This window comes from Idiotropiscis lumnitzeri, chromosome 17 (genome assembly GCF_059441095.1).
Source record: "Idiotropiscis lumnitzeri isolate Australia: NSW breed Sydney's pygmy pipehorse chromosome 17, RoL_Ilum_1.0, whole genome shotgun sequence".
In the NCBI taxonomy this organism is placed as follows: Eukaryota; Metazoa; Chordata; class Actinopteri; order Syngnathiformes; family Syngnathidae; genus Idiotropiscis; species Idiotropiscis lumnitzeri.
The window spans coordinates 9,073,631-9,099,879 of NC_142407.1; the positions used below are offsets into that span (position 1 = coordinate 9,073,631).

The window sequence follows — 26,249 nt, forward strand, 5'->3', positions numbered from 1 at the left end:
GGTTGAGAAATCATAAGACGTCTTAATGTACAACCTCAGTTTAACGGAATAAAATGGAGGGATAAACTTCATTTAATAGTTGTATTAATTAAGAATAGGACAAACAGTGTCTTGGTGATGGTCGTTGTATTGTTTGATATATTAATATATTTTTTTTTACTTATTTGTCCATGACACTGACAGTTAAAATATGTTAATTAGTTGCATTGCCTCTACATTAAATGGTTTGATGATGGCAACAGTTTGACCCGAGTGGTGACCACCGAGTCTCCGAAATGGATTTACGGAAAAATGGTTACATTTCCCATGATTTACCGCTATAGCACCTTTTGTTTGATTATTCCTGTCTGATGGAGGTCCTCCTCTTCCAAGCTTTACACACAAACATAAAACAGCATTCATTAGAAATGTCCAAGAATGTTGGGATGCGACAATATTGTGGCTACCAATCAAGCTGGAAATATTTTACCCAGAACCGCATTAAACAAAACAAAAACACACAAGGGCTGCTATTCACTTCGAAACAGGGTTAAGTTGTTTCTAATCAGATGGTATTTTTCAAACAGTCATAAATCTTTGACGTGGAAATCTGGTGCAGGGTGGGGATCCAGATGATGATAGCTAAGGAAATCTGAGCCTGCTGCCCGGTCGGCCCTGGCATTTCAATATAAAACAGATAAAATGCAGACAGGATAAAGCTCAACAGCAGTTGTAGCCTAAGGACCACTGGCAGGTTTAAGTTGCAGCTTGTGTGTGACAAAATTTTTCCCCATTGAGGCTTGGCTATGATGAGTTGGGGGACATGAGGCCAAGCATCACAGCAGAAAACAATTATCCACGTGATGGCAAATGTTCATTCTTTTCCCTGCTTCAACCCAAAAGCCACAGCCCTGTCAATGTAATCAGAGAGAGACTTTTCAGAGGAAGCAGTTGGGCAGGAAAATTCCAGCTCCATAGAAACACACCAGTGATGTTACAGACTTCACAGAGACAAAGAAAGGGCTTGAGCTGGAGATATCTGATACAAACACTATGTGCCACCTTGCCCTGAATACAAAAATCAACACAATCGTCTTAAATGCGCTAAGTCTATTCTCTTTGGCTGAAACCCCCTCCGGATTCAACAGTTGGACACACCCAGTTACTGTAGGAGCTCCAGCGGGAAACTTAAACAGCTGAACAATGTATCGTAGGGATGTAATGAATCACTCAAGCCCAGATTCAATTCGATATTCAGCTCCCGATTTTGATTCCATTTTTTAAATGTTTTTTGACCAAATTTATGACTCATTTTATAAGCAAAAGAAGTTTGTATTTCAACATCTGCATTTGACAAAAAAAACTAATAATTTTGGCGACTACGACATTTTTGTCTTCTCTGTTTTGCTAGTGCCAGAATCAAATATTAATTAATTACAAATCCTTTTTACGATTAAAATGTCCATATTGATTTTTGTATTTCGTAAGTATATTTAAAGAATATACTAGATCAGAATACATTTTTAAACTAACTCTCCCGACTCTGGTGCTTACTCGCGCACACACACACACAAACACAACTTTTTAACATTTGCTGTCTGCATTGCAAAGAATGTGTTAACAACAGCGGAGGGTCTCCTTATTAAACAGCAGTCATGAGGAACACTCACTGACCTTGTTTGAACAAAAGTGGCCAAGTCTCCAATAAAAACGTTACCAGCTTTTGGTGGATCAATGTTAATCAATGGCAAGTCAATACTATTTTTGGCCAGTAGGAGGAGAGCTCCATAATTTACAGTTAATCTTTATGTATTTAACAGAGCAGCGAAACTATTCGTTGCATTGTACAGTTACTTTACCAATAGAAAGTCATTTGATCAATCAGCAAATTTCAGGGCACAAAACTACTTGACGGACATTTGCTGGGGTGTTTATCACGTATCCATCTATAATAAAATGTCAATGCTTAGTTAGATATTTTCATTCTGAGAGCTAAAAGCGCTTTTACAAACCAGTAAATCCCAGTGACCCTTTTACAAGATTTCTTGTGAACTTTGTGGTAGAAAATTATGCAAGTCGAAACTTAAAGCGAAATAACGAATCTATTCGTAGGTAATAGGAATGACCAGAAATTTTGGGATGAATAATAAAAAAAAGGAGCAGAACAATGTTGACCGTATTTCCTTTCGACTGCATTCCAACACTCAAATCGCTCACTTCTTTCGCCAAACAAAGAGTTAAATACCGGTAAGTAAAACTCGGGGATACATTTTATGGGGCTACTGAGTGAAAATGTACTATGATAAACTAGTAGATAAGAAATCAATGATAACTCTTACCTTATTTCCACACTACAGCACTAAACTCGTCTCCGTGATTCTATAACCGAATAAAGTCCAATAGCACGCTAGTCTTTTTATTCCGAGGCCGTACAACCGTACAAAAGTGGACCAATCCTACATTAAGAAGCTTGATGTGAATGTTGGAGAAAGAAAAACGGACGAAAAGAGAAACGCAAAGCGCGGTGTCTGTCCTCTTTGCGCTGTCAGCTAATATCTTCACATGCACGCGCGTGCTACTACAAGACGTTCGCGCGCCTGCGCTTCAGCATTGGTTTACTTGCCGACTCGTGCTGCCTTCAAGTGCTCCAATATCTATGGAACATTTGAGAACGCACTTCACATTTTTGAAAACGTTGCAGTTTTTAATTTGAAAGGACAACTATTTAAACTTATTAGTTTAATTACTTAATTTAAACTTATAGTCCGAAAAATACGGTGTAAACATTTACTCACACTGAACTATAATGATAAATCGCTTTGACAAGCGTCTCTCTTAGACGACTAGCCTGCTGTATTTGGTTTTCCTGTTTGCCACCAGAACAAATCCAAAATACTCGCAAAACTAATTTGTATTATCAGACTCAAGCAGGTTTGGTTATTGTGAAGAAGATATAGTTTAGGATCAGCTCACCCCTTTAGAATGCTTGAAAACTGCCAATTACTGAGTGTATATATTTTGACTTTCTTGAAACTTTCTACCTCATTGGGGCCTCACTGCTTCTCGGGAATGATTGTAATTCCTGAATTAGCTGTAAAGGGTCCAAATAAAGCTAAACTGATTTGTTGATGGCCCAGGATCACGAGACTGCAGTCAAACTCTCAGACTTCACGTGACTTCAACTTGTCATTTACATTCGACTTCATGTACTAGTTTGTCATTTTATTTCAATGGAATGTAGCATAACGCATGCTATTCCCAAAATTTAGGGCTTTTATTTAGTGTTTCAGAATTTCGGCTAAGTATAGACAAAAACTATATGAAATTCACATAAAAAGGACAATGCTCCGCAGTGACAGCTTACAAGTGTGCTGACTGATGTGTCTACTGTACACCAATAACCCCCAAGAGTCAGCACAAACTTTGATATAAAAAGGTGCTTTTCAAAGTGGTAGAACATCAAGCTTGTAGTACAAGGCAATCTTGTCAGAGAGAGACTGCTTGTAAAGTCGAGGGGCGGAGTTGACCTTTGATATAAGTGTTCATTGCGTCACCTACAGGACAAACTCTCCCAAGTTGCCCAACATCACATTACAGAAGGATTTATTGTGCAATGTGGTGTGAAACATAAAATCATGAAGGCGTTAAATCCCACAAAAATGCAAATAAAACAACTCACAGCGTTGACAAAAACACCAACCTCCACCAAACTGAGACGCAGTCTTTACGATTACTCATGTGGAGAGGCCAGTTACACAAGGGACCTCGAGAATTTCACAGCCCAGAGCTGGAGCACCAGGAAATGAGCCGCGATCCTTGGGAACAAATCCGACTTTTGGTCTCGCACACATTCTCTATTCAATCACGTCCTCCCTCCTTCACATAACCAGCTGTTTGAGCTCATTCAGTTTCTGCTCAAGCAGCTGCCCAAATCACAGGTCCCCAGACGTGACAATAGGCGTGGAAAGGAGGGGGTTGCTCCACATCTGGGACAGCAACTGGTACATTAAAGGAAAAGAAGGCTGAATATCCATTTTCATCATCATCTGAATGGCAACTCCAGTATATTTCCTGTTCCTTTGCATTTGGCGTCACATAAGTCCTCGTTTTATCACGGTTAACAGTCTCGTGTACTATCAGTTTCCATCGTTACACCGGGGCATAGCAATGGTTAGGAGAGCGCAGATTGGATCTAGGAAAAGCGAGTAATTTTTTTTTCCAATGCTTGTAGATCCCTACTGGAATGTGCTCTTTTAGTCGCCATGGAGAGGGAGACAGCGATTCATACTGTTGCAGAACAAAGCTTACCACTCAATGGATGGGTTTACAGGCCCCCCTGGCTGTGAAAGGATTAAATAAATCATGGCTAGTCAGGACCCAGAATCACAACACCCCTAGCACGGTCTTTCAGTTTCGACCAAACAGACATGCACAAACACAGCTGGACCTCATCCAGACACAGGATATGTTGAGCAGCTTTGAGAAATGCTCCAGTAACCTGGCTCACCCCTCAAGCTATTTGCATATACCTTTAGGGGCTAAGACAGAGAACAGAGAGCTAGAAAGAGAAGATTGTTCTCTTCTGTGAATAGCCTTTTGAAACTAGGGATGCATCTCCTACATTCAGCAACATGAAGGTTTTCTTCTCCCTATATAGAAATTGCATATGATGATCCCCGGAATAATTATTCCGATAAACCCAAAATGTAAATTATGGAAAAACTTAGAATGGAATTATTTAAAAATAATTATTTTAACTTCCTTTTGCATTTTTTTAAAATTTTCACATATTCAGTGGTTATGCGACAATCAGTTATATGCACTAAATATTAGTGATGGGAAAAATAAAGCTTAAAATTTGCTTCATGAACCAGTTGTTGTATTTTTGAGTCCTGTTGATGGTACTGTTGGTTTAAATAAAGGCTTTAAAAAATGGCAAGCCAGTGTGCTTCCAGCCCAATGTTGAACCGATAGTGCCATCTACTGGAGTCCAAAAATACTACAACTGGTTCATGAAGCTGATTTGAAGCTTCATTTACCCATCACTACTAAATGTGAAATATTTTGGGGAGGTCACAGATATTTCTTGGTTTGTGGAGCATCATTGGTTTGATTCTTGCGTCTATAGACTGACACTATTGAAAATACTATTGGTGGAACCACTACTTTTAAAAATAGAAGTTGAACAAAGTAGAATTCAACTAATATTTCCATATGTCACCCACTAAAACTTTATCAGATATGACATTAAGAGAGACGCCTGTAAAACGGACTTGGTCTCTTGGGAAAATTTGTCACATGGTCAGCCGTTTGGTACACACATCTTGTTCCAGGTTTCTCCATATGACTTGACACCAATAATGGAAAAATAGGAGGAATGTTCAGCACACTAGCAGTTTTACATTACTTACATGAAAGGTACTTGCATCCTTCCTCCCTGACCACCTTTTTCACCCATCATAAAAGGGTGACTATACCGTACTACAGTAGTACCTTGAGATACGAGCCATCACTTGATACATTTTTGCCTTGTGATAAGAGCAACATTTGAGCTCCAAGTGCGCTTCAGACCCAAACATGGCAGGAGCACACTTGTCAATATCCAGCCACCATCAATTCACATTGATTTCCTTGAAGTGGGAGCACGGATCAGTTGGTGGCGCCAACGGTCAATAGACGCCACAGAAGAAGAAGAACAAGGAAAGACTTCTTGCATTTTCTATGTTTGTAGGTTATGCGGAAAGGAAATTTTATGACTGTGACTTTTTTTTTTACAGTACAATTCTATTGAGTGTCACGTCCATTAATAAAAAATATGTTGATGTGGGGTTGGTGGTGGCTGGAACACTGGGGAGAGATGATTTGACATGGGAGAAATCATTGCCCAGTGTTGCAGAATGGATTGCATCCAAATCTGCAGTTTCCATTCAAACTACTTTTATGAGAGGAGCACAAAATAAACATTACTGTGGGTTTGGAGTTAGTTTAGGGCAGCACACCAAGGGACTTTTTCTACCTGAACTTAGGCTGTAGTGGTTAAGCGGGTCGGCCACCCATGCATTGTCCTGTATTACACTCTCCATCTCCAAATCTGCATGCATCCCGATGAACAGATGGACCAACAGAAAGACGGATGGATGGATGGAGACATGAGAGAAGCAGCAGAGGGGAGAGAAGCACTTTGCGTTAGAAAAAAATAGCAATCGTTGAAATAAATCTCAGATTACAACAATGTCAAATCTGACAAACAAACTGTGACACGATCACAGTTTATATGTCGAAGTGCGCTAGTGAGGTAGAAATGCATGGAGCGGGTGGACGTAGTTGTATACCAACACGCACAGGGAGGGAAGAGACTCCATGAGGCAGGCGGCAGGCCAGAGCACGGGGACGCTGAAGCAGAGGAGTCAGAGTCAAATGCAACACATCAAGACACATGCAAGAACTGCGTACATACAATTCAACCGTGTGCGATGAGACGTTAATGTCAAAGATGCATCAAAGCAGTGAGAGCAAGCAATGCAGGTTGTAACACAGAGCTGTATTTGTTGTTCGACTGAGGATGAATTCAAGCCTTGGGCTGCCCATTTATTGTACTCATTCTTTTGACAGCAACAGTGTTTAGAAAATTAAACATTAAATCGTGGCTACTTATATATGAATAAAATATTTTGATGAAATATTTTCAAATGTGCATGAAAATTATGGGAATAAATGTGAAATAGGCATGCTAGAAAACCCAAACAAGTGTGTACCAAAGGTGGACAGTGTGCCGGCATATCAATTAAAATATTAACTTGTTCATGTGCTACAACTGATTAAATATCATGAAAAGCAGTTATGATCCATCTGACCGGTCAGGTGCTTCCAGCAACGGAAAATCCAGCAACTTGCAATTTAGCATTGGTGGGTTTTTTTCAGCATTATAGTGTTATGATGATAGTTAGCATCTGGCAACAATAGTTTCTTTCCTGCCGGATGTGAATCAAAGTCAGTAAATTCAGCCTTGAAATTTACACGTGAGTTCCCAAATGTACAGTACATCCCAGTCACAACATTATGGTATTAAGATTTGAAACGTATGCATGTGAATATCCAAGTAATATTTCAACATGCTTATTGGTTTCTTTATAATCAAATTAGGTATATACTGTTCATTCTCATAGTATTGAGGCAAAAAAAAAATAAGGGATGACCAAATTCACTTTAGTAAAGGAAAACTAACAAAATGAATTAAAATTGAAAAATATTTACGTTTACCAAAAATAAATAAATTTAAATAATAAATAAATTTAAATTTAATTTCAATTAATTAAAAACAAAAACGACTTTATTACGTTAACGAAAATTAATAAATGAATACTTACTTTACAAAATTGAAACTTTACGTTTACAAAACTATAATTGTAGAGAAAATGGCATTTCTTTTCATCTTCAGCAATTAATTTAATACACTGTAAATGACACACACACACACACACGCACACACACAAACGCGTCCTCCATCTCAAATTGAACTACTTCCTGAAAGCGCAGCCTTCTATCTGAACTGTCATCAAGATTACTTCCTTCTGATAACATTGCACTGAATGGCTTGAAAGTAAAGGAGAACAGTACCTGGCTTTGGCACAGAGTTGGTCATGGACTGTGGCACTTTATCATTTATGAGCTCCACACACTCACTGGGAAAGTAGCCAACCTGAAGGGAGTGAGAGAAAGTACAAAACAAACCAGAATCAAATTAGTCTTGGAGCACAATGACCGCAGATCTCCATTTAGGCCGTGTCCAGTGCTATATACATAATAGCTGCAACAAAAATCGGAATGAGCTCTTAAGGACCCACAAAGTGTCACGGAAAAAGATTTGCAACTCAGTTCAGAGATTATACATTTTGTTTTGAATATCTAATCAAGTTTTTTTTTCATTTATCCTTACAAGTAACAAGCAGAGCCACTATCCTCTAACCCAGGCGTGGGCAAACTACGGCCCGGGGGCCACATGCGGCCCGTTAAACGTTTTAATCCGGCCCGCCGAACTTGAAAAAAAATTGAATAAATACACCTTTTATTTTCTAAATACTGTGTTTTTTCAAAGACATACATATTGTTGTAATGCTTTTGTTCACTTTAATTTCAAATTAAATTTATTTTTTTTTCTCCGATGAGGTGCAGTTCTGCTTCTGGTCCGGCCCCTCTGTCAAATTTTAGAACCCATTGTGGCCCGCCAATCAAAACGTTTGCCCACCCCTGCAGTCAAACCAATTAATAACCAATATATGTGGGAAAAATTCACAATCATTGAATTTGAACTTTTTCCTGCCTTCTTCCAGAGACATTAACATCAATGAACTACATTCAGGACATTAAAAAAAAATGTTAAGCTTCAACCAAGGTGAGCGGAGGTGCAGTATAACGCCAACCCAATGTTCACCAGTGGGATATTTCCCACTCAATATATATGTATAAAATACAGCTTTAAACCGACAGACAAGACTCTCTGGAGATGCTTGCCAAACAACAAGGCTTCAGAAATAGCAGAGAACTAATGAGAAACTTCCTGATGCCTGCAACCCCGGCAGTGCGCTAGAATGTCAGACGTCTTGTAGGCAAGGAGCCAAATGTGGTCAAAAAGGGCAGTGCAAGAAAGTAGGGCAGAGGGTGAGCGAAAGTTCAGACATGATTTCACATTGTAAAATGGGTCTATTCTTGTACAAGAATCTTTAGCATAAAATATTGCACAGTGTTCAATTATTATTGATATACGGGATTTACTGTATGAAGTAAGAAGAAGAAATGATGTCATCTGGGATATTCCAATATTCCAGTCCATTCCAATTTGATCGTATATAGAAGCGACTGTCGGCTCACGGGCGTGAACAGATCATTCCGAATCTTTCAGAAACAGGAATATTGACTCAAACCTGAAAATTGACTGCATGTAAACGTAGTCTATGATATTGTTTTGAATGGCACACCTGAAATCCGTGCTTCCCCCTCCACCAAGTGGTATCTTCTTTAGGAGGCATGTCAATCACTGACACAATGTCACCAACCTGAAGGGAAGAGGAAATACTTTGTCACTTTGCAGACGTAAAGTGTGGCTTGCAAAAATACAATACCATAATTGCACAAGGATTGTTTTAAAATGACCGGATTTTCAGGCTTGCCGGATCGAGCAAACATGTTTAGTTTCAGCTGTTTGTTTCGCAAAATAAAACACTTTTCCTGGAAGACACAATTGGTTTTGAGTGAATATTTTTTTTCCCTCAAGCGCTGTAAAAGATGAATGGAATGCATTCTCCGTGTTCTGAGAAGATTGAGAGACAGCGTTGTGTATTGGTGTCACCTCAAAGGACAGCTCGTCGGAAGCCTGTGCAATGTAGCGCTTGATGACATGGGCCGCTGCGATTGCTGGCACATTGATGGATGACTCTTCATGAACCAAAAGATGATTTCCCTTATTGTCAACCTGGAAAGCAAGTACGCATTATTACCGTGCGTCTCTATTGCGTCATTTCAATACTTAGACAACAGATTCAAAATAATGCAAGTAAAAAAAAATTTAAAAAAACGCAAAACCTGTAACATGCATTTGAGGTTATTTGATTAATTTAAAATTGAATTTAAAAAAAAAAAGCAACTCAGCAGATGAAGTAATCATGGGTGGAAAAGCATTCATCATGTTCATCAACATTGTGTCGATTACACACATCACTGCTGAGTCAGCCTCCTACCACATAAAAGGGTAGTGTTAAAATGTACTGTGTTAAATCAGTCGTAATCGCATAACAAAGTGCATGTGTTCAATTATACATTCACAGCAGAGTAAATGAAATATGATCCACCCGCGGCAGGTGGTCTTCAACCAGTTCTACACTCGCATTTTATTTTCTCACAATTATCAGAAAAATCTGCCATTGCAGTTTAAAAACAGTGGCTGTACATTTCAAGAGAGACATGCGGCAAAGATGTACCGAGAGAGCTTCAAAGTGTCTCTCTTTATGCCAGAGACTGTGGCCAGTGGATAGCTGAAAACAGGCCGCGATTCCCCCATTTTGGACAAACCTGGACTAAGATTATTCAAGCATCTTGGAAATCAGTTTTAATTCTAAGTAATCCAATCATTAGATTTATTTCGACTACCACACACACTGATTCTTCTGCAGATGAGGAAATTATGTACATACCTCCATCCACGTGAGGGCCGGCCCACAGTTTATCTTGTTGTCAGCAATGGCCGAAAGCCGGGAGAGGTAACCCAACAACATTTGGGAAACAGACTAGCATGGAAGAAAAAAAGGAATTTACTTTTTGTCACATCACGTTAAAGACGTCGATAAGAATTGACAGTGGTGTATGTGTAAAAAAAAAAAAAAACTAACTGGCCTCATCTTTTAAGAAATAATCAATCAGAAACAGAAGGCGTGACTGACAATCTGTTTAACATTGTCATACGCTCAAAGGCACACTCATAGCGGCACACCTGGCTTTGAGAGCTTTGCTGAAACTATGGTGGAATAGTCAACTCAGTGACAAAAAATCCCTTCGCTCATTTGCCAACAACTTGGAATAAGATGAGCAAAGGGAAGCAGAGTGAGATCAGATGAGAGGATTCATGAGCAATGTAAAATTGGCAACATTTCTGCTTGACATTTTTTTTCATTGATTGTTGCAGAGAGATGATTAATGAACACATCTTACTGTATATACAAATAACCTTTCCCTCACACTAAAGCTGACTAAGAAGTATTGTTGAGAATATTTTTTTTTCATGACTGACATTTATTTTGCCCATGATTATGATTCAGTTTGTTGGAATACTAAACCCGTAGAATTGAGTTTCTGGGGAAGGTTTAACAGCGTCATGCGACATCTTTCGAAGCGGTTATTTACAGTCCACATGCACGCATGCACACAGTCACAGAGAGAGTTTTATGAGCTCACCTCTGGTTGATCATTCAAACTGTCAAATCTTGGCAGCTCAGGCAGCTGAGAGAAACGGCGGTCATATATGCAAAGGTGCAGGTGCTTGTCCAAGACACGGAAATCCTCATAGCAACGTTTCACAATCCAGCTTCGACCCTTTAAAAAGAAAACACTGAGTGAGTCAAAGAAACAGAGTAGCGATTATTTGTGTGTGAGCGGGTAACTGAACTAAAATCTACTAAGCCCTGCCCTCAATCTTACACCTAAAATGTAACCTGACATTACATGTTTCTCTTGATTAAAAAAATAAATAATAATAATAATAAAAATAAATAAATAAAAATAAAATAAAAAAAGTGTTTTGTCCTTTTTTTATAACGAGCAATTTTATGTGACGGACATATTTGTTTGTTCTGCTGCAATTCATGAGTTGTGACGGTCTAATTGGCTTTCACACAATTCTTTGCGTAAAGGGGACACATTATGGAAAATTGAGTTTATAATTGCTTGTTCCCCAATAGACAGGTCTCCAGCGTGCCACTCGGTGTCATGTAAATAGCCAAATACATTTCACAATCAAATCTTTACGTGTGCTAGCTAGCGCAAGCTAACGTTAGCCACCTAAAGCAGGGATAGTGATAAACATAGCAAACGTATTTGTCACTTTGGCAGATACTTTTCATTTCAATAAGGCCCTCTAGTTTGTATATCGTATGCCACGCTGCTGACATTGAAAACAAATGCCGTGCAGAGCAATTTTAATAAACATGAAATAGGAGATGGGCACCCCCAACATTCTCAGAAATTGTGTTGGAGGTACATTGCTAGCAGCCCAAACATTTGAAATCAAAAGAAAAAAAACATGTTACTTTCCTATCACCTGACATTCTAACACGTATGTGTCAAGACACTTCTGGACTAACGTTCCTCATTCCTTTCAAATTTCACCGTTTTCAGTTTCTGTCCCCAGTGATGCTTCTGCATTCAAATACAATCTATGACTCAGAGCAAAATGCAAAGCAACCATAAGAAGCCACCATTAAAAACCTCAGGTCACATACAATAGAGCCATTCTTTTTTTTTCCTTTGTCTACCAACTTGAAGATGAAGCTCCAAACTGCCTATGCAAATGAGAGAAACTCGTGGTGGAAAATGACTTTTGCTTTGATTTGGCCTAAAAAGATTTGTCTGTACTCGGGCCAAAGTCTGTCCACTGGGACTGCAGCACACCACTCAAACCACTGATTCTTGCGGTGTTTAAAGCACTGGCTGTGGCAGGCGGGGCTGAAAAGACTCTGCGGGTTCCACTTTCATACTGGGACTCCAGTTACCCTCCACGCCTGGCTCCGTGGAAATGAACTGTTCTCACTGTTCTGTACCACTAATTCTTTTCAAACTCGAAACTAAACTCGTTGTGAGTTGCAGTCTTTTTTTTTTTTTCTAACGTTCTGGGGAAGATCTAACAATTTTCCAGCCACTCTAAGTAGATGGAATTTCCAAATACACAGTTGCATACTTGTCTGTCATTGCCAAGGACGAGGAAAAGGAATACCCGCTGCGGATGGAAACGCATGAAAAAAAAAAAAAAATCAAAATGTCAGAGAAGGGGATTAGGGCAAAACTACTCGGCGGCTGTTTGATTGGGTTTATAACATTTTGTACAGAAATTTGCACGCTAAATTATATACAGAAATACTAAAGAGTGAATTTTTAACTGGCATGTAAAACAGCAGACTCCGACCAAGTTTCCATCCATAATAATTAACGATGAAAACTAACATCTGATGAAGAATCAGAATAATGAAGTCAAGAAGCGAATACGACCCAAAATGTACTCTCGTTACAACTTGGAACCTTCAGCAGCCATTCTTTTGATTCAGATTCAGAATACTTGATTAGTCCCAAAGGGGAAATTCAGTTTAAGGTTAAGCAAGAACAAATAACACATTCAGTACAATAAAGAAAAGTAAATTAAAAAAATAATTCCTCATTTTGCCAACAACCACAATCAGTGAACCTATAGGACAGGGGTGTGGAAACCTTTTGATCGGTGGGCCACAATGGGTTCTAAAATTTGACAGAGGGGCCGGAGCAGATGGATGGAGTGTTTTGGTAATCTCAGTTCATCGGAGAAAAAAAAATAGATTTAATTTGAAATGAAAATGAACAAAAGCATGACAACAAAATATCTGATATCTGTCTTGACAAACAAGACTATTTAGAAAATAAAACATGAACGAGGTTTATTCATTTAATCTTTTTCAAGTTTGACGGGCCGGATTAAAACGTTTAACGGGCCATATGTGGCCCCCGGGCCGTAGTTTGCCCACACCTGAGATAGGAGAATGGGAAGAGGAATGATTCTAGCTTTATTCTACATTTGGTGCATTTAGCAGTCTTATGGCAGAAGCGAAAAACATCTTTGCTTAGCCGTTTCTTTGCCGTTTCGGCAAATAATTCCGTTGACCTGAGGGCATAACCGCAAAGTGTCTGCCAAGTATGTGATCAGGTCAGTTTAAAATTTGATTTGCTTTTTACACCACCAACTCTGTCCAAAGGGAGTGGAGGACCTTAAATTGGACTCAATTAATTTCAGATCACGTTCTCATGATGTAAGTCAGACACTTGTTCTGTTTTTATAGACGGCATTAAGTGACTTTCCATAAAATCTTGATAAGTGCATAAAATACTTCTATTGAGTGTAAATTGATTCTTTGATTTGGTCGCCGAGCAGAGTGGTCTGCGCTGGGCTGCACAAATGGTGGGGAAAATAAATAAGTAAATAAATAAAAGGTGTTCTATATCGGAATCTGAATCTTTTTCTGAATTTAAATCCCTGGCATTAAAGTGTCTCGGTGCATCTTCATGAAATGAAGCCTCACCTGACAGTAAATATGAACCAAGTATACAAGCTCCTTGGACTCATGGCTGTTTCGCGTCACTTCACTCTGTTCATCGCCGAGAGACAACTGAAAGACAACACAGTCATTATGAGTTCACATTTTCATTGTTGTACCACAGTGTTTAGATTTTATTTTTATTTTAAAGATAAAGATAAAGATGTCCTTTATTAGTCCCACAATGGGGAAATTTGTGACCCAATCCAAAATCTTGAAAATAAAACGAGTAAACCAAGACATTTTCCCTTTTATTTACGACTGGCTTTTAGTAAAATTGCGTTAATATAAGACTGAAATTAATTACACGTCATGTCATCCTATGATAGTAAGGGTGCCCCACACTTTGAAGCTACTTAATGTCTGAGAATTCAGGATATTACATCTTAATCAGAAGGAAAGAGTGGAGTTGCCCTCTCATCTCTCATTAGTTTCAATCCGTTGATGACATGTGGTGAATCTATTTTTTGTTCAAAAGGCAATTTTTTTTTTTTCTATCTTTCTTCAAAGTAAGGGGGACACCGGAACAACTTGAAAAGAGCAGTATGTGATGCTTCGAGACATAAATGGGTGAGAAATGACAATAAATTACATTGTCAGATCTAAAATATTGAGTGGGTATAATCAGACATAACCTGACTGATATTTTGACGGTTCCTTTCAAGTTCAAATCTGTCCCGTTTTGTTTGTTTCAACTGTCAACTCCTTATTGGCCTGCTTCCACTCACAAACGTACAGAGCCAGCTGGAACTAAAATAAACTAGCACCACTGATGTGACTGATATGTTCCGGCATTGAATTTCACTTTCCTTCCTTACACCTGGTATGTCAACATTTTAGGTACTTAAATGATGACATGACAGTTCCGAGCCGTGTCTCCTGTTGGCTGATGGACTTCTAATTTATGGGTAACAACAAGAGAGGATAATGAGTGAGGCGCGGCCTTAAAATATGAGGATTAATGAAAGCTTAAAATCTTTCTGACGACTTGTAATATCACCAGGATCGTCTTACTCAGTAAATATTTGAGAGGCCCCACTCGAGAAGGTACTAGAGCCAGGTATTTGCAATTGCCTTGAATGCAGACAGGTTTGGGTTTATTTAAATTCATACGCGCACGGTCTACTTCTCAACGATTTGGTTAGTGTTTCCATCCGTCGTCGGCAAGTAGCTGATGAAGGATCATCGGAACAGAAAGCTCCATAAACAGTGTGGTAGCATAGAAGCAGAAACGCTTGAAATTCAGCCAATTCCACAAAGAAAATAAGAAAGTTAAATGTACAGAGGATTTAAGAAGTCTACACACATGTTGAAATGACAGGTTTTGAGACCAAGACAATTATTTCAAAAGCATTTCCGCCATTAAAGGGGAAGTCAAACCCCCCCCTAAAATTCTTAGCAAGAATATGTTCAATGCAAACACAGTATTCTGATTAATATTGTGTTTGTGGAGGAATATGAGTAAAGCAATAAAATGCAACCATTTTTGAACATCTCATGGGACGGCCATTTTGCCATTCGCTATTGGTTGAAAATGAGATCACTGTTGCGCAGTGCTCAGACAACGGCCAATCATTGCTCATCTTCAGAAAACAGATGAGTGTGATTGGTCGCAAGTGGGTTGTCATTTTCAATAGACATAAGTGACAAAAAAGTCGATTTTGCTGCTTAACTCATATTCCATAAACGCAATATTCATCAGAATGTTGTTTTTCGACGAGTAAAGGCACATAAAACTTTTGCAAAGACTGTGGGGGCGGGTGACTTCCCCTTTAATCCAACCGATAACATTTCCAACTCCATAAATGTGCTTCTCCAAAAAGAGTGAAAGTAAAAATTAAACAACTAAAATAATGTGATTGCACAAAGCTGCTCATCTTAATACTGGGATGTGGGCGTGTTCAGAATTAACCAATCAAACTCCTGTTAAACTGGATTCAGCAAACACCGGGCATCATATAAAATGCCTCACTTTACTGTAATTCCAAATAAAGTTCATCGTATAATGTAAATGTTTTATGCTTTCTAGCAGAAGTGTGAACATTTAACAATTGCATCCACCTTGTCTAAGCGTTCGAGCTGAATAGAAAAAAATAAAATAAAACAGCCCCCAACCATGCGACCAGCGCCATGCTTCACCGTAGTTAAGATGCTTTCTTGGTGATGAACAGTTGTGTTTACACGAAACATACCTTCTGCAATTCTGATCAAAAAGTTGGTTCCATCACACTATAACAAAATGTCCTAAATTCCTTTTCATACCCAAACAGAAACTGCCAATGTGAGGCAGACACACAATCCAATTATACCACAGTAGTAACAATTCTTTGCTGACCAATCAGTTACTATTAGCTGACTTCACCCTTACACAGACAAATCTTCTCTCAAATAGTTTTATAATTACAGACAACACTTTGTACAATGTTTTTTTTTTTGCATTGTGCAATTTTTTGTAAGGCCACATAAGGCAGCGGCAAGAGCTTTGAGTGGGTTAAAAACGCTGAGTTGACAAAATATTTGAATAAGGAGAGTATCAGTGAGTTTTCTCTGTCCACGAAGCTCGTCTGCTGCTGCTGGATTGGCTGTCAGAGTCAAATATACATTATTCGAAAACGCGTCTGTGCTAAGTGCTCACAATGGAAAATGGAAAGGAAAGAAAAACGGTACGGGAACATTTTTGACAGTCACTATTCGTCAACATTTTCAAATGATCACTTTCAAACATTCCTAGAAAATCACAGTGTCCCATCACTGGTTGAGCTAGTTTTAGACCAGGTACCCATGAGGTCCTCAAGGGCTACCACCACATTGGTAACTCCTGGTGTACACAATGACTATCATACATAGCACACACACAACAGACCCTGACAATCATTAAATATTAAATTACAAACTCACTTTCATTAAAACAGGCTAGAAAGGGAAACGCCAGCAGGTTGACTCACAGCTGCACGCGAACAGCTATTAAAAGTTATTCTAAAGATACACCGAAATTTCCAGTGGTGCGGGAAACCATAAACACAAGACTGCTCAAAACAGCAATTTGATCTCCAATGGAAAAAACATTATAAGGCGAGCAAGTGCTTCTGCTTCTGGCGAGTCGTTGGCCCACATGACATGCACAATAAGATCAAATAGCACTCAGACTGAAAGGTATTCTGGAAGGGATGTCAACCAGCATCGCAAAGGTTGACCTGTAGAAGATGATATATATTGTATATAATGTACATCTTAACATTTAACAAACTCCATCTTATTCACACCAAAATCACTCTTAGCGATCAATAAGGAACCTTTGAAGCTAATGGCAATGTGTTCAAAGGGGGGCAAAGGTGGGCAATGAATCCAACAAATGAAGCAAAACACTCTTTTTAACTGCAAGTACATTTCATGAGCAATTGCAAAACATAATGGAAACTATCTACCACTCATAAGAGTGTAGCAAGCCAAGTTGCTATCTCCAATGCAAACGACAAAACGGTAATACTTAAACTCAAGGAAAAGAACACACACGACACTTGAGTACTCACGGCAATGTCAAGTGTGCATTTCCTGCATTTGACGTTTTACCCTTCACGCGGTGGAGATTCACACCAACATGTTCCCCCTCCTTTAATGCCCAACACCTGTCTCCAGTCTCTTTTTCTCATCCCCGTCGCACAGAGTCCAGTTTCACCCGTCCGAAGCACAATTCCAAGGGGTAGGACGTTAAATACTAAGCTCTCCTGATTGTTCCACAAACAGTAAGGAGCTCTCTCTGCGACACGTACGGAAGTACTTGCAGCTTTAAAGGCTAAGAGGTGATGTTAAAATGGTTGATTCCTCAACTGGACAGTTTTTATCTCCTCCATTTGGCCCTCGCGGCCATCCTGCCATTGTGATGCCCAGTCTGGATTCTTCTTCTTTCGTTTGCTTTTGGGCTTTCTCTCTTTGTGGTCTATTGAACAATAACACGACGTGGCCACTCCATTAAATCAACACCAGGAATGAAAAAAAGAGGGGGAAAAAAAAAAAACTTTCCGGCTGCCGTCTGTATCCCATGTGTGTTCTCTATCCCACATGCTATTCTCTCCCTTCTTCCTCTTCACCCCATGTCTGACATGCTACTTCACCCCTCCCCCTTCTGTCCTCCTCGTCCCCTCCCTGGTTGGTACATTCCCGGGACAAAGCGCGAGGATGAAGGGAGAGAGCCAGTGAGAACAAGGACATGCAAGGAGAAAGGGGGCAGGAGGTAAATGGGGGTGAAAATAAAGAAAAAAAAAAAAGTGGGAAGGCACCAACCCGTTTCTTTCCCTCCACATGTGCAGCCATCCCCCTTCTTGCACGGTGCTCAGGAACTCTGCAGACCGTGCAAGTCTGAGACTTAATAGCTACCGAGGGCTTCAGTTCCAATTTGATTATTTCTGACATTGATGAACAAAGCAGAATCTCATCTAGCTATGAGCGTTTTTTTTTTCCACAATTAAAAAGGTCACTCAACTTTTTAAAAAAAAAAAAAAAAGCAGCGGTCTACCATATTCACATGAACTAATCAAAAAGTGGTCCAACCGTGCTCTCCAGAAAAAAATAAAGAGGATTCTATCATTTGGGATTCATTATTTACAATTATCATATGAATTTAATTACAAAAACCCTTTAGCTGGGAAGGTGGGCGGAAATACAGTAAAAGCAAATGACTCCACCCACCGAGGACAACATGAGGAGCCAGGAGAGGTCACCAGGCAGCCGCCTGAAACCTGCAGTGGTCACACGCTCGCTGCGGTGTGTGTCGTCAGCGTGCGATTGTCGCTTTCACAATAAAAGGAGAACCTAATTAAAAAAAAGAAAACCGAGAAAATTGCTCCAGCGTTCCTGAAAAATCTAACATTGTTTGATTTGAGTGGCTGCATGTGAAGCAAATTAATTCGAGAGCAATAATCTGTTTAAGGAATATCAAAATAAAAATCCAATGTTGACCCACTTCGCTATGCCAGAGATGGGTTGAAGAGATACAAAAAAATAAAAGAAAAAACATGTGACATAAGCTCTCGGATATTTCCCAGGAAAGGCAACCACACAAAAACGTCGAGACACCAATCGATCCACTTTTTGATGACATCTCTTCACATTTAATTTTTCATAACTTCAGTGTGCCTAAACTATGATAAAATCTTGACCTCCAATGTTAATAATTTCCACAATGCTGAATACTCAGGTATTTGAGAAACTGACCTCATTTATGTGGCACCTGATTTTTCCTCAACTATAAGGTTTAACTTCTGGCAGATAAAATAAAACTATAGTCCATTACAACATTCCACTGAACAAAAATGCATAAAGCAATATCCGGGATACTTTTCCAGGTCTGGCCACTGATGTTTTCTTAGAAGGTGGAATTTGCCAAGTATGAAGGGTTAAGGAAACCGCAGGTAGGCACAGTTTAAAACGTGAAAAAGCAACACTCGCAGGCCGTTGGCTTTTTTTTAAATATTCGAGTAAAAACTGTCAGAGTAGCCAAGCTTGTAAGATGACATTTAGAAATATACTTCAGGCATGAATACCTGACATGATGTTTTCTGTTTTTAGAAAAGCTTCTCAGACCGAGTGTACTCATCGCATGAAATGTTTACAGATTCACCACTAATGTCCAAACACAGAATCAACGTTATGGAGACAAATGTGCATATTTTTGATGAAACTGCACCTTGGACACCGTCTTGGCTTGGTCTCGAACTGTCTGTGATCGACGGCACAAAGAAACACAAAAGGAGGATTAAAATCAAGCCATTCTTGAGCGTAAAATATTTTATTGACAGAGACATCTATCTGTCTGTCATCGACATTGTGGAATCCTTTTTATTATCTGTCCTTTTGAACATGACACGCAAGGATGGGTAGTTTGAAGATAAGTATGAAAGGAGATTTTTTTATTTTTCAAATGATGGCCTCCAAAGAAGGATTTTTTTTTCCAAGTGCTGGCCTGTCGTAGATATCCATCTATCCATTTTTGGAACATCTTATCCTCACTAGGGTCACGGGCATCATTAGCACCACCGTGCTCAAATGCTCTCAAAATATTTTCCACAATTAATACGAAAAAACCTGCCACATACTTTTCTTTATAGTATAAGGCTTCAATTTGCCAACCTTCCCCATAATCCAGGTAAAGAAGACGGGAAATGATTGTCACGTGTAATTCTTGAAGCGCCTTCATAGAGATACTGGACAGAAGAAGTGTCAAACAGGTAAATAGTCTCACTTCCTCCTTCTTTTCTTAGTCTTATGCAGTCGTGGGCAAACTACGGCCCGGGGGCCACATGTAACATGTTCCAAACATCATTTCGGGACTTTTGGGAAGGATTTCCTCAAGCGGCCAGCTCAGCAGTGATCATGTCAGGAAACGAGGGAGATTTGTCAAGTGTGAAGGAGTAAAGGAAAATAAATTCCATTCAGTATAGTACGCATTCAAATTCCATGGCCAGAATGTGTGCATGCATGAAAAAAAATGTTTGCACCGGTGATGTTTCTTACAGACCATCTGGGCGTCAGTTCAGTGGCCAAATTCTTGGAAGAACATGATCATGGGAGAACGGATGTGCATGGCCTTCATACAGACAGATGTCTGGATCACGGACATACACATTATTTATATGTTACCCAAACAACGTCCCCTGCTATTGATTGGAAAATATTTTGGCCTATTGCACAGCCAAAATATCCAATTTAAGGCTGTGCTTCCAAAGGATTTTTTAGGAACTGACTTCCTCTCACAGTCCAAAATACAATGCACCTAAGGTTAATTGAGAACTTGAATTTGCCTGAAGGTGTGAATGGTTGTCTGGGTCAGCGCTATGAGTGTCAAGGGAAATTGGAGCTCAAATTATTCTCTTTGAAGGACTAACTATTATTGCTGGTCGTGCTAGACAATGTATGTGCAATGCAGATGAAGATAAAATGATCAAGAAGAGTATGAATCATAGTCACCTCCATAAAATGATGTCTCAAGTAAATGATTGTTTTTTTCAATATCTTAAGCAACTACTAATAATAATACCTACCCTGTCTACATTAATGTTAACAGGTTAGATCAGGGGAGGGCAAACTTTTTGATTGGCGGGCCACAATGGGTTCTAAAATCTGACTGAGGGGCCGAACAAGGAGCAGAAGGATGGAGTGTTTTGGTAACCTCGCGAAAAAAAAATACATTTAATTTGAAATGAAAGTGAAAATAATAATAATAATAATATTCCCTTTATTAGTCCCACAATGGGGAAATTCGAGATTCGAAACCAGGCCTCCTGGGGAGACTGGGTCCTGAACGCGGCGCCTTAGACCACTCGGCCATCCTGGCCAACAAAAGCATAGCAACAATATACATGTCTTTGAAAAACCACAGTATTTAGAAAATAAAACATTAACAAGATTTATTTATTTATATTTTTTTTTTAAAGTTTGGCGGGCCGGATTAAAACGTTTAACGGGCCGCATGTAGCCCCCGGGCCACAGTTTGCCCACACCTGGACAATATTACCTCCCATTTGCATGTGAAAAATCAAAAGCGTACACAGTAAAGGGGCTGGGCGAATGTGTGAGGCACATGAGCGGAGAATAAAGGGGGTTGAGAATGAGTGCACTCCAACTGCTCTTTTGTTTCCCCCAACCCGGGCAGTGCTGGTCTAAACTGTTACATCATCCTCAGCAAGAAATCCACACATCTCTTTTGCGAGAACATGTGACAGGGGCTTAACATCATCTTATTTGCAGGCAATAGCCCAACATTGCTTTGTCTAGACCAACAATCAAGATTTAAAAACAATCAAACTCTGTTCGACCTTTAGGTTAAAACTCGTGTTTGTAATTTGCAAGGCTGTGTGTGCGCTCGCTCCAGTGCATCACGGCACAGTTGATGGATTGGATCTCACTTGGGGAAGGCGATTCATTTCTTTGCGTCACCCTTTGGTCTTTTGTGTGAAGGGGGGTTGAGTGAACAGTTGGACCATATTGTGTCATGGTGCTCAGCCAACGGGGCGGACACAGGCAAATGATGGAGGGGAAGATCGATAAAAAGATGGATGGATGGGAAGAGCGCAGACCAAATGAAGCGCGCAGACAATCAGGGCAAGCCTGTCACGTCAGAGCTCGAAGGGAGCTGCAACGAATGCAGCAGTCGTGCAGCGCCACACGGTGAGCTGGTCTACAAGGTAGGCTGACCAAGGCGTCGGTCTTAATTAGCTGCATGACTGCGCACACACACACCCATGAAAAAATATGATGGTGCAACCATTATTGAGGCACTCCTTCACATCTGTTATTCAAATTATTTTTTGCAGTATGTGTAAACATAATATGCATGCATTCTGGAGCAGAAATCTTGTTCCAAGAGCAAATATTCAGGTGAATCATGTGCTTTGGCATAAATCGTGCAATCCATCAAGGTTATTACAGACAGTTGGAGTATATTCTTCCAATTCAGACTGACAATCAAAAGATTGGGGGAAGACAGACAAAGCTCAGAATCTTTTTCCGTTAGGTTCACGAGCATGTAAAGAATGAACTCCACAAGTTTTGGGTTTCTTTTTTGATGCCGCCAAAAGGAACGCATCACTGATGGCAATGTGGAGAAATATGATAATAACCATAGAACGGAAAGCAACGTGGAAAAAGCGTCAGGTGCCTTTGTCGTAGCTCGTTCATGTACAGCAGAAAGTGAAAGCCTTTTGTTGTTTTTGGAACCACTGAAATCACCTAAGCAATCTATAAATGCTCTAACCTTTCATTGAGTAATATTTTAAAACTAATTAATTTGTCATCTATGGAGTCAAAATTTTAAAACTTTTTGGTCTTCAAAACACTTGGAGTTACAAATACATGAAGTGCAACAAACTGAGTCATTCACAATGGTTACTTTTCCAAAATAACCATGCACTATTTGAAACTCCAAATCAACTGAATTGAACAGTGACAAACTCTGCAAGTCTGCAAAAGAATAAATTGCGTAATTCTGAGGGATCAATATTTCATTACAAAACTAATTGTTTACACCACGTAAAGTAGCGCAGTAGATGAACAGATGAAAATGGAAAATATGCTACAAGTAATATAACCAAAATAGAAGTTTTTATTTGGAAGAATTGCCATGCACAACCTGCCCACAACCTATCAAATTCAACTACATGAAACCTCCTCCGTGAGGTCTGATGAAGATTTTACATCTCGCATGAGATACTCAAAGAAAACAAAATATTTGGAACAAAATAATTTTTTTTTCCAAAACATTCAAACTCCATGAGACCAAATGACGAGGAAACACGACAGACCAAATCACTATAAAAAGAAAAAAAAAAAGTTAAAATAGGATCAAATAAGGCAACCGAAAACAAACTGTATTGATGTTTTGCTTGAGGTGTTGTTCACTGAACCGAAGTAGCCGAAGGGCCGCTGAATACCAGAACTGCAGTGCAGCAGATAAAATTAGAAAACAACACAAGCAGCACTATGGTGAGCAGTTTAGCATACCGGCGCCTCAGACGCACTGCAGGAAAACCAGGCAGATCACTTATAGTTATTAAAATGTTAAAATAGCAAATTCTCAAACAAGTAACCCAAATTACAGAACCAGTTGAGATGCAGGTGAACTTAACTCAAGTTTCTTCACATCAAGCAGAACTTAAACTCAAATTGGCTGACTGCTGACCCCTACTGGCCACATATCAGAATAGATGAGGATACTGCAAAGGGTGGGTATTGAGTGTACAAGTCAGAATATACTAAAAGTGTGAAAAAAATTAAAAAAAAACACATCCACTGATGTGACCCATTTCTAAATATGATTATACACAGACACAGATTTTGAAATGTGAACAATCCCAAAACTCAAAACATATGCTTGACACATTGATACAGATAAAACAATTCTCCATGTGCAACGTCTCACACATTTTCGAATCATTTTGCATAGAACCGAGTAGAATGCTGATTAATTTTGAACATTGCATTGTGACAAAATCACAGCTGTGACAGTCACGTATTAGGACACAGATTTAATACATCGGGGAATGATGCAACATGTGTGGAAATGTTTTGTGTGTGTGTAACACCGTACATAAATGCACTGTATTGTATGACCACGAAAAAAAAATACTGTATCATATTATAAGAATGATAAATTACCTGTATGGTGCCAAAGTCTACATTTTCATAGTGGAAATGAGCACATTCAGCCAGTTTGGGGAAGTGGCCCTTAGTAAAGCAAAGCCTAAATGAAAAACACATACAAAGTGTAGTCAGTCACTACTTCACAGTAACACTTGAGCGTAAAACATAGAGCTTAGTGCATACAGTAAAAGTAATAAGAGGTTGCAGATAGAAATAGACTCCAGGATAGGGGGAAAAAACCTCCAAGCTGGAGAAAAAAAACTATATGTGAGAAGTACGCATGATTAAAACAAAGAAGGGAGGCGGACAGTTGTTTGTTGTGTCTTTGCAAGGGGCGTGTCTTACTAACTTTTTCACATTCTTGACCTTCATGCTTGCTGTGCTGCTGCTGCACGAGCGCATGAGGGGCTCACTCCGCAGCTCGGGGATCTCAGCACTTCTTGCCTGAAAATTCACACATACAAAATAAATTCGGTGGTGCTCAAGGGATGGACATTATATTACGCAACTCAGTTGTATTCGGAGCGGTTTAAAATAACCACCGATGTATACAAAGGTGCAACTAGTGATGGGAAAATGAAGCTTCAAAATTGCTTCATGAACCAGTTGTTGTATTTTTGAGTCCTGTAGATGGCACTGTTGGTTTAAATAAAGGGTTTAAAAAATGCCAAGTCAGCCCAATGTTGAACCGAGAGTGCCATCTACTGGAGTCCAAAAATACTACAACTGCTTCATGAAGCAGATTTGAAGCTTCAGTTACCCATCACTAGGTGCAACCCACAATTTTCTGCTTTATGAAAAACACAAGTGAGTTTGCATGTCGGGGTGGCCCTCAACTACCGTTTCAGTTTCTCATACGGCTCCGTCAAAAAAAAAAAAAAAAAAAAAAAAGGCAGCTTTCAAAGTCAGCCTAACATTTTGTAAGCTCCACAGTAAAGTGCGAGAATTAATTCCCCACTCTGAGAACCGCATATAGAAATGTTCCCACACACACCGCCTACAACTCCTCTAAAGCTATGCCATGTGTTTCATTTACCTTACAGTTCCCGCCGCGGCATACCTGTTTATAATGCTTCATGCTGAATGTGTGAGCATGTGAGAGCTCACACTCGCATTTTTTGGCAATGCAAGCACGTTTTGGTACATGAGTTGGATTAGTATATTAGGTGTCGACCTGAAAATGAAAGATTGAGTGGCAGAATGGTGCCGTCCTCAGGCCAACACTGGACAGCAATAAAAAGAACTGATCCAGTCTTGAACTTGAGCCATTTTGTCATTTGCAATGAATATTGCTCTGACAGACTAATTTTTTTCTTGACATCTGAGCAGTGCCTTCATGTCCATTTAAATATCCACGCGAATTCCATGTTCCATCGGCAAACTAAATTATACCAGAGGATATTCTTGATAAGTAAGCTGAAGTCTGTTGCTCTGAGTTCCACTCTGCCCCTTTGTCATATGGTGTTCCACAAGGCTCCGTTTTGGGGCCCTCGCTGTTTTCGATATACTTTCTGCCCCGACGTTCCATCTTGCGAAAGATTTTGGAATTTCCTTCCACTGCTATGTGGATGACAGTCAGCTCTACGTCCCGCTGAGCAAAGAAAATGTATTTATTTTTTTTCAATTTTTTTTGTTTCATTGTTGTGTTGAAAAACTTGTGCCAATAACTGTGCCGCTGCCATATTGCCACGTGAGAACAAATGATTTTAGATTGACCTTTTTGTGGTGAGCCAGTGTTGGTGCTAAGGAGAGATGGAGCCCTACTTAGACTTTTCGTGGGTGCTTGCTTAGCAGGTCCTTGAAACACAGCCAGTGTATGGGAAACAAGGCTTGCTCAATTAAAATACCAGTTTATTTGGGATGATTATATTAAATGCCAAGCTGAAGTTGATGAAAATCAGCCTGGCATAACTGTTCTTCTGTTCCAAATGTGTCAGGGTTGTGTGTAACGCAAGGGCTACAGGATCATCAGTTGACCTGTTTTTCCTGTCGGCTAACTGGGAGGGGGCGGTGGCGAATGAGGGCGACAGTCCCTGGGTTATGCGTCTCCTGACCAGCTTGTCAAAAAAATAATTGGGAATAAGATGGTACACCGCTTGAGGCTTTCTGAAAGCATCAAAATGACCTCAGCCAAATGTGAACTTTCTAACTTTATAATTTCATACCAAATAATAAAAAGGAACTTCTGCCTTTCAATCCACAGTAAAATAATTCTTATGCACGACACACCATACCATGCTGAAATATAGATCGTGGAGTAAATATAGCTTCCATTTTTCAGTTCTGGGACCACAATCTGGTGCCGTGGTGAAA

General features: G+C 39.6%; 1 protein-coding gene across 6 annotated transcripts in view; it reads right to left on the minus strand.

The window, feature by feature from the left end:
• arhgap32b (Rho GTPase activating protein 32b) overlaps window positions 1–26,249 on the minus strand; it is a 54,880-nt gene that overhangs the window by 12,172 nt on the left and 16,459 nt on the right. For 3 of the 6 annotated variants that reach the window (XM_088278940.1, XM_088278938.1, XM_088278939.1), the window contains 10 exons: window positions 24,286–24,380; window positions 23,952–24,036; window positions 13,788–13,874; window positions 10,924–11,061; window positions 10,167–10,259; window positions 9,326–9,448; window positions 8,955–9,032; window positions 7,597–7,678; window positions 6,322–6,372; window positions 5,996–6,070 (listed from right to left, as the gene is read on the minus strand). In XM_088278940.1, coding sequence (XP_088135066.1) covers window positions 5,996–6,070; window positions 6,322–6,372; window positions 7,597–7,678; window positions 8,955–9,032; window positions 9,326–9,448; window positions 10,167–10,259; window positions 10,924–11,061; window positions 13,788–13,874; window positions 23,952–24,036; window positions 24,286–24,380 — 907 coding nt within the window. Of the gene's footprint in view, window positions 1–2,318; window positions 2,526–5,995; window positions 6,071–6,321; window positions 6,373–7,596; window positions 7,679–8,954; window positions 9,033–9,325; window positions 9,449–10,166; window positions 10,260–10,923; window positions 11,062–13,787; window positions 13,875–17,332; window positions 17,861–23,951; window positions 24,037–24,285; window positions 24,381–26,249 lie in introns of those variants that run through there. The other 3 variants (XM_088278942.1, XM_088278941.1, XM_088278943.1) reach the window with 3 other exon arrangements.